Source organism: Fistularia commersonii, chromosome 26 (genome assembly GCF_037954325.1).
Source record: "Fistularia commersonii isolate RoL2024-O1a breed Wild chromosome 26, RoL_Fcom_v1.0, whole genome shotgun sequence".
NCBI classification, from domain to species: Eukaryota; Metazoa; Chordata; class Actinopteri; order Syngnathiformes; family Fistulariidae; genus Fistularia; species Fistularia commersonii.
This window is the reverse complement of record NC_141309.1, coordinates 9,751,164-9,766,098: the sequence shown is the minus strand read 5'-3', so window position 1 is coordinate 9,766,098 and position 14,935 is coordinate 9,751,164. Positions and strand designations below refer to the sequence as shown.

The 14,935-nt window shown below is 37.9% G+C and overlaps 1 protein-coding gene across 3 annotated transcripts in view; it reads left to right on the top strand.

Moving 5' to 3' along the window:
• Positions 1–14,935, top strand: part of mctp1a (multiple C2 domains, transmembrane 1a) — a 119,239-nt gene that overhangs the window by 5,177 nt on the left and 99,127 nt on the right. The window contains exon 1 of one of the 3 annotated variants that reach the window (XM_086173468.1): positions 9,709–9,836. The exons of the other annotated variants lie outside the window; for them this stretch is intronic. Coding sequence (XP_086029594.1) covers positions 9,819–9,836 — 18 coding nt within the window. The 5' untranslated portion in view covers positions 9,709–9,818. Of the gene's footprint in view, positions 1–9,708; positions 9,837–14,935 lie in introns of those variants that run through there. 3 annotated transcript variants of the gene reach the window in all.

The window sequence follows — 14,935 nt, the reverse complement described above, 5'->3', positions numbered from 1 at the left end:
GTCCAGCACCAGCCCCATCTAAATTATCGATGGAAAGCTGTCCTATGATGGATGGATATTATATGATGGAACTCACTTTCACTCACGAATGAGTTTGGGCTACATAGTGTTTTCTTTATATACCTCATCTCAAATAAGATGCTATCAATTGTAGATGCAAGATTCTTAATTTTTTTCATTTTAAAGCTTAGTGTCTATTTAGTTTCAGATATCGATTGAATGTCTTAGTTAGATCATTGCCTCTGACACTGGGGAACTTTATTGACTCAAGTAAAAGCATAGCAAGGCAACAACATTTTAATTTTCTAACATGGTGCATTCTTTCACTTTTGATCCTATGTATATTGAGATAATGTGAAGCAACAATAACCCTAGTAATCGCATGAATGTGGCATGTCGAGAGTATTTTCAGTGCAATGTTATTGATTGTGGCCAGGAAAGGGATCTTTTCCAACCTCTAACGGTTTAGCAATGTATTTCTTGGCTCAAAGTCAAATATTTATTTTTCACACAACAGAACCAAGCATATATTCTGTGTACTTTGTCCTCAGTTGGCTATACTTGTTCAGTGCTTCTGCTTCCAATTTGAGCTTTTGTTGCTTTGCTTACCTCTAATAAAATAGTCAGATCTTATAAACCGGTAATGTAGAGTTTTCTATCACGTATATTACAAAACCAACATGTTGAGAGACTAATTGTGGGTATTTGCCTTCATGTAATTGTCCCCTGTGTACATCAGTTAATTAAAGAACATGCATCGTTTTTTTGGAGTGACGTGGAACCTAATTTTTGTAAACCACAGGATGGTAAATAAGGTTATTTTCTGGTAGCTTTCATTTTATAGAATGAGGGTCGATATTGGTCACAATTATTGATAATACAGCATGAATGGGATCTGTGTTTATTTTCAGGTTTAGGGGATGTTACAGCAATTTCCTCAGTGTTTTGTTGATTTCATGCATACGGTGCATTGTAAGGGTTAAAACCAAATTACTTTTTGTGCTTCTGTCTAAATCTCCAGAGAATTAATTTAGCTGTGCTGATATGACCCAATACATAGGTGTTTTAAACTGATGCAAATTATATTAGCCATTGATATGAGTCATTCATCCTGAGGAGGAAAATATGTTTTGCATTCTCACCTCATTATAAAGAATTTGTTGCCTTGTCCAATGTCAGCATCTTAAATACATGTTCAGCACAGCCCAAGGGACCATGGCTTAAGAGTTCCAACTGACAAGCCCATGATTGATATTTCCCAGGTGCCTCTTGGACAGGAGAAAATACGAAAGAAAACATAGTGGAGATGAGAAATATGACTGACACCATTTTTAATTGTTCACACTTTGTGATTGAGTGTCTTATAGGGCTGGGTGTCTGGGTGTCTGCTTCCCACATTGAGGTGTGCCTTTTTCGTCACGTCAATGTGTGAACGGCATGTGATAAAGGACTAAAGTAGACTAATGCAATAGTAAGCCGCATTTGTAGATACAATTCAAGTGGAAGAAGGCAAAATTGTGCGTTAGTTGCTTTTGGTTGCTGAGATTAAGGTTACTGTGAGTATAATTCTAAAGTGTTGGAATACAGTATGTAATGATCTAATCAACAACTGATGACTAATCGTTCTAGAGTATATTTATTTGTATTTTTTCAGTGATTTGGAGGTAAAATAGGCCAAGGAAATTTCAGTTAATTTTATCTAATTTTCAACCCAAAATCGATCACAGTTGTTTGGCTTTCTCGTGCCACAGTAACAACATAATGAGAATATAATAATGTAGCACAAAGTTTTATTATAAGTGGTTGCGATGAAAACAAAGTGATAATATCTGTCTTGTGAATAAGTTAGTAGTGGTTTAGTGACTGTGTGAGTAACTAAATGTTGTCCCTCGCCATCACACAGGAGCATTGGCATAGCCTACTGCTGAATATTAACTTGTCCTCTGGTATGTTCTTGTAAATGAATTCTTTCCTGCATTATCAAACATAAAATCATAATTTCCATTGGAAGTTTGATTTAGAGGGGAGTTTTGGCATGAGCATATACTGAGTTATACTTCTGTCTCTTTATTATGATGCACAGGATTTCTGGGCTTTTGTCTACTAGTGGAGTTTTATTTGAGTGATTTAAGTAAAAATAATTTGACCATTTTAGGACAGGTAGCTAAGCTACCTATTCACTATTTTAGAATTTTTACCCTGTGTTTTACCAAGTGAATTTTTAATCCTGTGTTCAACAGAGCAAGCCAAAAAAAAAGAAAATTGAAAACCAAAGTAATTGATATTATGATTTACTGAAGATGATGAGCAGCTGTGCTCCGCTCTATTCCCCATAGCAAAATCACACGAGCGTTGTGTCAATTCTGGAAAAAAAGGGATGATATGATATTATATGAAAATATAAAATTGCCTTCAGCTGCTCCCCTCAGGGATCACCACAGCAAACCAGGCTCCTCCATCTTACTTTATTCTCTATATCCTCTTCTCTCACTAAATTCAGATCCTCTTTCACTACCTCCTTACACCTTCCCTTTGGTCTTCCTTCTTGGCCTCCTGCCTTGCAGTTCCAACCTCAGCGTCCTTCTACCTACAGGACTGTCTCAGAAAATTAGAATATTGTGATAAAAACAAAAATGTCATGCATTCTGGATTCATTACAAATCAACTCAAATATTGCAAGCCTTTTATTATTTTAACATTGCTGATTATGGCTTACATCTTAAGAAAAGTCAAAAATCTTATCTCAAAATATTAGAATATCATGAAAAAGTAATTTTGTTTTTTTAATTGCATTACAGAAGATAAAGAACTTTATCACAATATTCTAATTTTCTGAGACAGTCCTGTATATATTCATTATCCCTCTGTACATGACCATACACTCTCTGCCTGGCCTCTCTGGCCTCATGTCCAAAACATCTAGTTTGTGCTATCCCTCTGATCTGACTCATTCTTGATCCTATCCATCCTCGTCACTCCTAAAGTGAGCCTCAACATCTTCATATCCGCTATCTCCAGCTCTGCTTCCTATCTTTCACTTAATCCCCCTGTCTCTAAACCATACAGCATCGCTTGTCTTTCAACTGTTTCGTAAACCTTTCCTTTCATTCTGGTTGATGATCTTCTATTAAATAGTACCCCTGACACTTTTCTCCACCCTTTCCAACCTGCTTGAATATGTTTCTGCACCTCTTTGACACTCTCCATTGCTCTGGACTACTGACCCTATGCACTTAAAATCATCTACTTTCTTTATCTCAATTCCTGTAGCCTCATCGTTCCACTTGGGTTCTTCTCGTTCATATGCACGTATTGTGTCTTGGTGTGACTGATCATCATTCCTCTCCTTTCAAGGACACACCTACAACTGCTCCATACTCTCACTACAGATCATAATGTTATCTGCAAACATCCCAGTTCATGGAGATTCCTCTCTAACTTCATCTGCTCTCAGTCTAGTTTCCACTGCTGTCATATCTTCATTATATGTCTCATCAACTTAATTCCTCTTTAGTAACTGCAGTTCTGCACATCTCCCTTATTCTTAAAAATGGGCACCATCACACTTCTTCTCCATTCCTCGGGCATCCTCTCATTCTCTATGATCCTGTTGAATAATCAAACCAGAAACTCTACTGCTGCCTCTCCTAAACACTTCCAAACCTCCACGGGTGTATCATCAGGGCCAACTGCCTTTCCGCTCTTCATCCTCTTCAGTGGCCTCCTCACGTCACCTTTACTACTTTCAGCTACTATGTGGTTCACAATAGTCACCACTTCTACCTTTCCCTCTCTTTCCTTTTCCTCATACATCAGCTCTTCAAAATGGTACAAACTGGTACTCTTTCCATCTTTCTATTATTCTTCCAGCACCTGTTCAAACATTTCCCTCTCTATCCTTTATTATCTGTACCTGCTGCATGTCCCTCCCATCATTATCTCCCTGCTTTCCCACCCTGTCCTACATCAATCTCTTCCCTCCTCAATGTCCAACCTATCATACAACACATCGTATGGCCATTGTTTGCCTTTTGTCACCTCTACTTTCATCTTATGCTGAATCTCCCTGTACTCCTGTCTTCAGTCACCCCTGTGTCGCATTTCTCTTTTGCTAACCTCTTTCTCAGTATATTCTCCTGCACTTCCTCATTCCACCAACAAATCTCCTTATCAACTTTTGTTCCAGGCGACACACCAAGCACTCTCCTACCTGTGTCCCTGATCACATTAGCTTTAGTTTTCCAGTCATCTGGAAGCTCTCCCTGACCACCTAGAGCCTCAACTCCTCCCTGAGAGCCATACAATACTCCTCCCTTTTCAACTTCCATCAATTTTTCCTCTGCTCTACCTTTATCCTTTTCATCTTTCTTGTCCTACCTCTGTTTATAAGGTACCCTATGCTCCTGCCTCTTCTGGAAAGAATAATTCACTACAACCATTTCCATCCCCTTTTTTAGTCTAATGCTATTTCAGTGTTCCTATCCTGGATACCAAACCTGCACATCACTTCTTCATCTACGCTATTGCCTGCATCAACATGTCCCTTGAAGTCTGCCCCAAATTCCACTCAACATTTGGGGTGATTCTGCATCATTTCATCACACCTTTAATTTCTAGCTTCAGATGAATCGGTCAATTGGACACTCTTTTCATCTTCTGAACATTCCTAACAAAACGTTCTACAAGATAATGCCGACTCATTTTCTCTTCCCATCAATACCATGATAACATTAAACCTACACCTGTATAAAAGTCTGGCCATGCTACCTTTACACCTTATGTTTGGCCATTAGGGAGGAGCTCGGAGAAGAGTCGCTGCTCCTCCTCATTGAGAGGATGAGGTGGCACGGGCAGGATTCCTGGTCAGGATGCCTCCTGGACCCTCTGGGGGGAGGTATTCTGGGCATGTCCATCTGGGAGGAGGCCACGGGGAAGACCAAGGGCACGCTGGAGAGACTACGTCTCTAGGCTGGCCCGGGAATGCCTTGGGTTCCCCCCAGAAAATCTTGACCCTTTCGCTGGGGAGAGGGAGGTCTGGGCCTTTCTGCTCCCACGACCTGACTCCGTATAAGCAGTGAAAGATGGATGGATGGAGGGACATTGCTTCTAGATACACATACATATTCAGACAAACCTAAACAAGTAAAGCCACGGTTTGCGTTCCAAACGAACAAACAAAAAAATAAATAAATAAAATAAAACTCTTGCAAATTCAAGCTTCATTCAGTGTTTATAAACATTTACAAAATGGTGTGCATCTTCAAAATGAACTGGCTCGATAACAGTTGTGACAGCTTTATGTATGCCTCAGGGGAGCTCATTTGCAATCATTCAGTATCCACTTGTGGCCGAGGATATAGGCCTTTAATTGAGTTGCAAATGATCTATGTTTGATTAGAATGAGAATTGGAAAAATGAGACCACAGCCTTTGTCCCTATTTGATCTTCAGACTGAGTGGTCAAAGCGGACGAGGCGGGCTCATCTTATTGTCGCTTCTCTGTCTGTCCTTCCTTTTATCATTCAACACAGTGCCGGTGCCACAATGCCAAAGGTTTTTAAGATCACTGGAAACTGAGGTCAGGGAATGTGTGAAAATAACAAAGAGACACATACATGTTTTGTTTGAGCTTTGGAAATGCAAAATAAGCTGCAATTTAATATCCCGTTTCTCTGAAATGTATCCAATTTCAAATCAACAAATTCTAACTATTCCAAAAGATAGCCTTTTGAGGCTAAGCCATGGCATTGGTCAGACTTGATCCACAGATTTTAATCCATGTTGATGTCATGAATTTTTGAAATTACCTGACACAAATGCAAAATCACTGAGGAGGTGAGGCATTTTAAGTGGTCTATTTACAAGGGGATGACTGTGCTGCATCCAGGTTGCCTCTGGTGTCGCGTCATGGGAGTTTCAGAGTGTAGAGACGTAGAATTCTGGACTCGGGAATGAAACAGATAATGGATCCTACTATGGAGATGAAGATTGACAAGCAAAGAAATACCTTTTTCCTTGAAAAGGAAAACCACTTATCATTGAAACCAAGACCGGGATCACAGGAGAAATGTGAGAGGAGACCATGCTGGGAGGAATATCCCTCAAGGAAAATAGGCGATAAGAACTTTTGTGTCACATTCGTGAACAAACATCCAAGACTCATCCAAAATCCAATCAGAACTCGATACCAGTCCGTGACAAAACAGAATGAGATTTCTAAAAGAATTATAATCTGAGTACAAAATCATTTTAAACTAAATACTTACAAACCAGATGGTGCAAACAACAAAGAGGGCAATTAAAAAGGGGAAAAAAATAAGCTCCGTGTGTGTGCATATGGGTGAAGAGGTAGACATGTTTTTATTATGTGTATAACTGTTAACTGCATACCACAGAACAATGTTTACACTTTAAAGATGCACGTTATAATTCGACAGATGAGTAAAGAGGGAAATTGGTTTGATTCCCGGCTCCTCCTAGTGTGTCAAAGTGTTGTTGAGCAAGATACTGAACCACTCACTGCTCCCCTGGCGCTGATGGACAGCAGCTTTCTGCTCATGGTTCATCCATGATGGGTTGATTGCAGATAACGAATTTCCCCACGGGGATTAGTAAAGGATAAACTATTATCAAATGATCAAAATTGCATACTAATAAATGCGTGATAAGAGCAGTCACAACAGTTGTAATTTTTGTTTGTAAGAACTGTGTGAGTCAGCTGGAAAATTTGTCAACTATCCCCTTTGTATGGTGTGGGCAGATTAGACAGTGGGTGGGGGTTGATGATTTGTCAATGTTGGAAGGCAGCTTTTTCACTGATTGATGTTTCTTGCTGACTCAAATATTCACGTTATGGCCAATGATGTTTTTGGCCTTGGAGATGAATTTATGGATCCAGCTGGCAGTGATGCTGCCACTCCTCCAGCAAGTCACATAAAACGTAAATGGCACTCGCATCCACAGACTGACAAAAAATCTCCAGTATCTACTTGAATGTATAAAGCATGACAGAGCCAGCTATTTTCTCTTTTTGTTCAGTGTTATCGACCATATCGACTCCCAAATATCAGAACTGTGTTCCATTCAACTTCTGGACCCTTATTCTTAAGGTCAAGTACCATATTTTTGTGTCCAGTGCAAATAAATTCTTAGGCACTACTTCATTACATTAACATATTATCATCATTACAACCCCATCACCAGCAGCAATGTATCTGATGGACTGATCATCTTTACTCTTACCAAATTTTGGTTTAAATTCTCAGATGCTATCTTTCCATGCAGGACGCACTGGGAGTTAGTGCCCCCTGTCAGCATAATATCAGCATTAAGGATATTTTTACATATTTCTAAAATATCATGAGTCATAATCTGTGCTTGTGATTTGGTGCTGACTTGTTCAGAGTATTGTAGAGATTCAGTGCCACCTACTGGTTCAAGGCAGATGTTGACCTCAAAAGAGAGGAAAAAAAAGGCAAGAAATTATATTAGGACTTTGGCTTCAAGATGATCTCCCTTCCAGAATTAAAAACCTCTGCCAGTTTCCTGCTCATTATTCAATTTCCCTCTCTCTCTCTCTCTCTCTCTCTCTCTCTCTCTCTCTCTCCCTCCCTCTCATTGTAATTCAATTTTTAAATTAATCAGTTGTCACATTCCTGGTTCGGTTCCCGACTTGTCATAGTGTGTTGGAGTGTTGTTGAGCAAGACACTGAACCTCTAACTGCTCTCCTGGAGCTGGTGGACGGCAGCCTACTGCTCATGGTTCATCCATGATGGTTTAACTGCAGAGAAATAAAATAAAGGATAAATTATTTTTATTTATCTAAATGTTATATTTATTTTGATATTTGTCATCAGAGTTACAATTTTTACTTATTCCAAACTAGAGAGATTTATATATCAACAATATGTATATATTTAGGATATTAAAGTAAATGAAAATGTTTCTGCCCCCTACTCTCACTGATTGTAATCTGGATCTTCACATCATATTTATTCTTCCTTTCCGCAGCAAAGGAAGGGAAAATCATTTTTATTTATGGAATTTAATGAACTGTTTTAGGAAAAAAGGACGTAAATTCCAAGAAAATTCAGATAAAACATTTCTAGTTTATTCTTTGACGTTAGATTGTGTGTTTTGTTTGTCACTCATATGAATCTCTGTAAATGTTCTCAATAATAAAACATGTGTAAAGTTTGTATAAAATACTGAATGCATAACAAAAGTAGCTTTCATGTAAGTTCATCCCAGTTGACAGAAGTTTTTCTCTATAGACCTCAAATCAGTATCCAAAATAATTTTGTCAGGTTTGTTATGGTCATAGGTTTGTTTCTAGTCCATGCAAGGGTGTCTTAGTGCTGTCAATAGAAACAGAGATGTGTGCTTTTATATAATGATTGTTCACATTTTAGATTTCTCTATGAATAAGTGGCTGTTCCCTTTCCACACCAGATTTCAGGCTCAGTGTGGTGCTTATCCTAATCCCCTGTTTTGGGCTGTGTTTTGAGTTCTCACAGCCAGGCGTTGGCTGGCGTCACTGATGTGTGTCGCTCTTACTATCAAGAAATTGCGTCTTTTGGTTTTCCATTTCCGCAGTAATTTTAGATTCACTGCATATTTCACTAAGTTCTAAAAATCCAGCTGGGATTGATTTTTTCCTTTGCCTAGTCTTGGTTTCAGAACTTTTTGGGTTCTCACAGCCTTGCCACTGACACCATTTTGGAAGAAGTGCCTCCCTGTGTTATTTGTAACTTCAACAATCTGTTGTCCTTTAAATTCCAGAGCAAATTGTTTTTTTTTCACCAATTTGGCATGAGTGGCAACAATTTTTTTCACTGTGTTCATTGTGTGTCAATTGCTTTTTAGAATGTTACAGATTATGCTTGTTGTGTCATTTTCACCTATCATATAGAAAATGTAGAGTTTGCCAACTGATTACAAAAATAAGACCCAGACTCAAACTGTGCAAACCTCATTTTCACTTTGAAACTCATTAAACATTCAATGACTGAAATAAAAAGGAAAATATTTGATGACTCTAAGGTGACTCTGAGAAAAGACAGAAACAAAAATAAAAGCAATATGACAGTAGTATAATTTACAGAGAAGTATTGAAAGAACTTGAAAGTGATCTGGTGCAGTGTGATCTTTAGTGATGTGTCAAGTGTTTATAATCCTAATGTGCATTGGTCTATGCTTGATAAAAGCAGGTATATAAAGCTTTTCAACTCCCATCAGAGACTTGCCAGCCATCCACTATATCCAACAGGTGGCTGCTATTTCCAAGTTGTGATTATCCCCGCAGGCCATAGTGTCTATATAAAGTACTGCCTTGTCATTGCTTTGCTGTTCATTTCATTTCACTTCATTTAATTCCTCACACCCATCACTTTCATTTTATTTCTTTCTCTATGTTTTTGGTACTCGCCACCCACTTCTTCTTTTTTTCTTCATCTATGTATCTCAATCTGTCAACTCAAGGACAATAACCTGAAATGTTTTGGCGTCCTTCTGACTTGTAAAATTCTATACTAAGACGTGTGAGTAGGATGGCATTCCTTCTCACCTCAGTTCTCAGCGTTAGATATTTCATCTATTTCATCTATCTAGTTGTCTGACTTTCACAGGCTGCTCCCTTCTGTGACCTGTGAAGCAATGAATCTAGCCGAGGATTATTGTTGGTATGAACCTCTGCTGTTGACACATCATCTGACATTCTAAACAGGAAGAAAAATAGAGACAAATTGTCTTCCATCCATTCATGTCCATGCAGAAACATCCTATCTTCGTGGTGAACCGTTGGACTAATTCAGTTATCCATGAACTCCACATTAATGGTAAGTTAAGTCTTTCACAGTGCAATGTATTGTAAAATATAATGTAGAAAAGTGCCATGTTATTCTGAACGACATCAGTTCGAGGCATTGTGTGAAAATTTTATTCATGGTATACTGCTGACAGCAAGTACGACATCCCCTTGCATTATTGATATGTTATCTCACTAACATGATATAAATATACCACGCAGTAGAAGGCTTTGTTTACCGTGATCTGTTACTACTGTCAGACATCCACCCTTACATCTCAAAATTACTTCGATGAAAATGGATATGTTTCAACCAAGAAGCTGCTCAAAACCCTGAACCTTTACTATTGTCAGACATCCTTATATCTCAGAAATACTTAGATGAGATGGATATGTTTCACCCCAAAAGTGGTATATAATTTGTTCTTTATTAATCCCTGTGGGGAAATTTGTTGTCTGCAATTAATCCATCATGGATGAACAATGAGCAGTCGGCACGGTGTCCACCAGGGCCATGGGAGCAGTTAGGGGTTCAGTGTCTTCTTTCAGCAATACTTCGACACACTAGGAGGAGCCGGGAATTGAATTAGGAATGTTTGGTTCCAAAGACGATTCCAAATGAGCAGAAAATGCAGGGGTTTTTTTGTGTTTCATGTTTTTACACCCGTCTTAGCTGCCGACCTGTATTAATGTAATATCACTGTATCATATTTGCATGACTTTGCTCAGGTTACACCTTGGGAAAACCATGAATAGATACATCCATAATATGGTTGATATTAATAGCACAGTGCTATCAGGCTTAGGACCCTGTTGTAAGCATTGAAGAAGTTTGAGTCACTTTACACGTGGGATGGGACATAAATAAGCAGCGACTTATTCCAATCCAAAAATAAATCCCAATGAAACTATTCGAAAAGGACTTACTCTGATAATGATGTTTATATTTTTTCTTTACCTAAGCACCTCAAATACTTCATGTCTTTCCATTTAGCTGTTGCACATCAGACTGATGATAGGGTTCATAAACCACAGCCGTGTCCCTTTTTTTTGACAGCGATTGTTCTTTTTTCAAAAACCAAACAGGTAAATCAGGTAAATTTAATAAATAATAGAATATTATTTCCAAAAATGCATGATTAAAATTCTTACTTTACGCATTGGTCTGCTAATTGTCACTTCCATTTCTGCCTGAATTGCCTCTCAAAGATTGCTGTGGCATCTAATTCACTCTCAAACCCTATGGTTTCAAGAGAATAAGAGTCCAATTAGGAAATGCTCTAAAACATTTTTTCAGGACCTTGAGTGGTTATAACAGACGTCGGTGGCTTTATGAGTATGGTTGTGGGTGTTGCTATCATGAAGGAGGATGACTCACAAGGTCTGTTACTACAAACGCTCTTCTTTGGAGTGTGGGCTTCTTTCCAGCCCTGAAGTGTAGGCTGTTGAAATGACACATCGTGCGGGGGAGAAAAATCCCACATTGTTCAAGGAAGACTTTTCCTTTCTTAGAAGGAGTACCTTTTTATATTTTATATGTAGTGAATAATGTGTGTGCTAACTTGTTTTGATTTTTTTCACCAGATATAGATGGTGATGCCATGTGGATTACACACGGGTTTTTCTGTAGTGTAGCTTTTTTGTAGCGGACAACTACAGGTATCTCAAAAAAATTGAATACCATGAAAATGTTCAATCTTTTTTTACTAATTTCAAAAAGTGAAACCCATATATTATACTGATTCATTATATGAAATTTTGATTATTATAGCTTACCTGTAATAAAAAATAAAATTCTGCATACATTATGATAGTATTTGGGAGCGTATTTGCTCTCGGATTTTGACAAGTGACAGGAATGAAATGTAAATTATGCAAATTAAGCAATTCAAGCAAAATTTGAACAATTCAAGCAACAAGGGCTGCAGACATTTGTAAGTTGCAGACTTCAACACTACACATGCTTTATATGGGATAAAGTTAAATTGTACTTCTGCCTTATGACTTAAAATGTATGTACGTTTTTAATACAGTTCACCTGAACATGGATAGAATTTAATTTGCAAACATTTTCAATATTCACCTGTAGTGAATGTAGGCCTCAAAAATATTTCCGTAGGAGCGTACTTTCTTTCTTTAGTCTTGTAATGCAAAACCAAAGTTTATTGTTAAATTTGTGGCGAAACAAATCATCTTCCACAATTTTACCAAGCACCTGTGTTGTTAATAACCAAAAACATAAAGACTGCATTTCAACACATTATGTTTTATTGCAAAACGCAGTCAATATAAACAAAAAAATAAAAGAAGCTGGAAACTGAGCAGACAACCGGATAATGTAATTGATACCGGATGATGGCAAAAACATCCTTCCATCCATCCATTATCTACCACTTAGAATTGCGGGCATGCTGGAGTCTGTGCCAGCTGTCTTGGGTGAGAGGCGGGGAACACCCTGGTTGCCAGTCAATCCCTGGGCCACATATTGAGACAAGCAACCATTCACTCTCTCATACACTAGGTTAATTTTTCCCAATTTTTTCAATAGCCCTTCTGTGTTTTTGGACTATGAGGGGAAACCAGAGAGCCCAGAAGAAACCCAAGCAGACGGGGTAGAACATGCCAAGGGTGGCTTAAAGTTTCTAAATGGGATGTGCAATCACATCACTAGATCTTGTATCTTGTGTTTAAATTAGCCAACCTGTCTCAGCTCTCTGTTCACTGTTTGGAATGTTCTTCCAAAAATCTGGTGTGAAAAGATATATTCGTGGCGCTGTGAAATTACTTGTGCTTTCGAAAGTCAAGGTACTAGATAAATACACACACACACACACACACACAAACACACTGGCCAGAATTTTTTATGTATTCAAGATCAACATGAGAAAAAAAAGATAAAGGAAGAGGATTAATGAATGAACTCTTTGCATCTTCAAAGTTTATCTATTGTTAACATCCAAGCAGTCAGGATTTATTGCAGTCCGAGACTAAAGAAGGAGTCTGAAACTGGGCGAGTAGATCAAGCCTTTTTTTTCTACTTGAAAAAAGGATACTTTGTGATCTTCATCTTTCCATATTGTGAAAAAAGACAAAAAATACTACAGTGCTTCTTAAGCACATACTTCTTAAATGATTTGATGTTCTTCCTTCTTATTTGTTTTTTGCAAACATTTCCCTAAAACATACCTATGAAATTATTGAGGGCATTTAGTGTAACTTATTTGAACAATCAAGCTGGTGTATATCTAAAGTATTCTATGTGGCTGAGTCAAAATATGCGCCATATGTCTTTTTCTTTAAACTTTTCTTTTGATAATCAAAATAAATCCATAAGTGTAAATACGGCTTCACTAACCTTAAATTACAAAAACTACCGCAAGTTTGATGTTGGATTAATTTTATTTTTCATTCAATTAAAGACATAATGGATGAGGACAACACATTCAATGTTATTTCAGGATATTTCTTTTGTAACATATAATCGTCCCTTAAAGTTTTTGGCCACAAAACACAACAATCCTATTAATCCAAAAGAGTTTCAATAGTGATTTAATCATTAATAGTGCTTAATACCCAGAGTCACAGCACTGATCACAATGACATTCCATCTCATAAAGTGCTTGCAAATAAATCAATGAATAAATAATAAATTGAAGAATCAAGCACTCCTTGATATAATATAACCCTATCTTGATAAGAGTCATAGTGACAACTTCAGACATAACATTTTCAAAGCAGTCTTCAACCTTTCAAGATTATGATTGCGAAACACTTATCGTCTATATTTACACAAAAATGGATACTGTTATTTTCAGATGAAACATATTCCAACCATATCGTCTTTTTCAGATGGCTTTCTACATTTTGTTCTTCATATTATATGATATAATATAATATATATTATATGAACTGCTTGGTTTGGGAAGTCCAATCTTGTGTATTGACTCTAAAATCTAGTTGTCCAAAGACACTGAAGTGTGGAGTGGAAAAAATGAAAGGGGTCCAAAGTAATACATACCATTAGGAAGAGAGGTTGGAGCCCATGAATGAGAAGGAAGTAAAACTCAATGTGTAAATGTAAAAGAAACTCAAGATGAAAAGGCAGGGGCAGCCACTCGAAACCATCTATAGATCGAGGGGAAGAATTTACTTTTCCCTGGTGTGTGTGTGTGTGTGTGTGTGTGTGTGTGTGTGTGTGTGTGTGTGTGTGTGTGTGTGTGTGTGTGTGTGTATGTGTGTGTGTGTGTCCATCTATCTATGACACAGTAAAGGAATTCTAGCTCACTAAGAAACCCTGTTTGCAGAGTCCTGTTGTTACCTCCGCAGCCACACATCTTTTATCATTGCATATTTGTGTGTGAGGATAGTGCAGGGGTGGGCAAACTTTTTGGCTCAGAGGCCACATTGACTTTTGAAATTTGACAGACAGACTGGGTCAGCACAAGATATGATACAAATAAAAAAATATTAAAAAAATCAATTTGTTATCTGTACATATCAGACCAATCTGACATTTGTCTGACATTTGCTTTGAAAATAAAACCAGCTTGGTTTTTGAAGGCTCTGACGTTTGTTTGCATTTCATGCATAAACCATTTTTTCCCTCGTAGCTTCACATCCAGCTCATTCATGTGTGTCAGAATGTCCACAGTAAAGGCTAAATCCCAGAGCTAATCTGTGTCATTCAGCTCAGCAAAATTCTCAAGTGTTCTCAAGTAGCTCCAAAAATGAAATAATCTCCTGTTTGAGCTCCCACCTTCATCATTGATCCAATCATTCAATCATTCACATCAAGAATGAATTCTGTATCGATTTTTGGCGGGCCAGATTAAAAAGACCATCGGGCCGGATGTGGCCCGCGGGCCGTAGTTTGCCCACCCCTGGCATAGTGTATGCTCTGTGATGTGTGATGAGCTACAAGCAGACAGATGGTGCACACTGCTCAAACTGGTTTTTGAGCCATGAGAGCGCCTCATGCAGAGATAGGACCATCACATGTTTGTTTATGCCATATGTGTTTGCATGCACTGCATATGCTCAAGCTACATTGAAAATTAACCAGCTCATGCATTTTAATCTTGATGTATTGATAGATACTTGTGTTTGTTTATTACCTGTAGAGAAATTTTC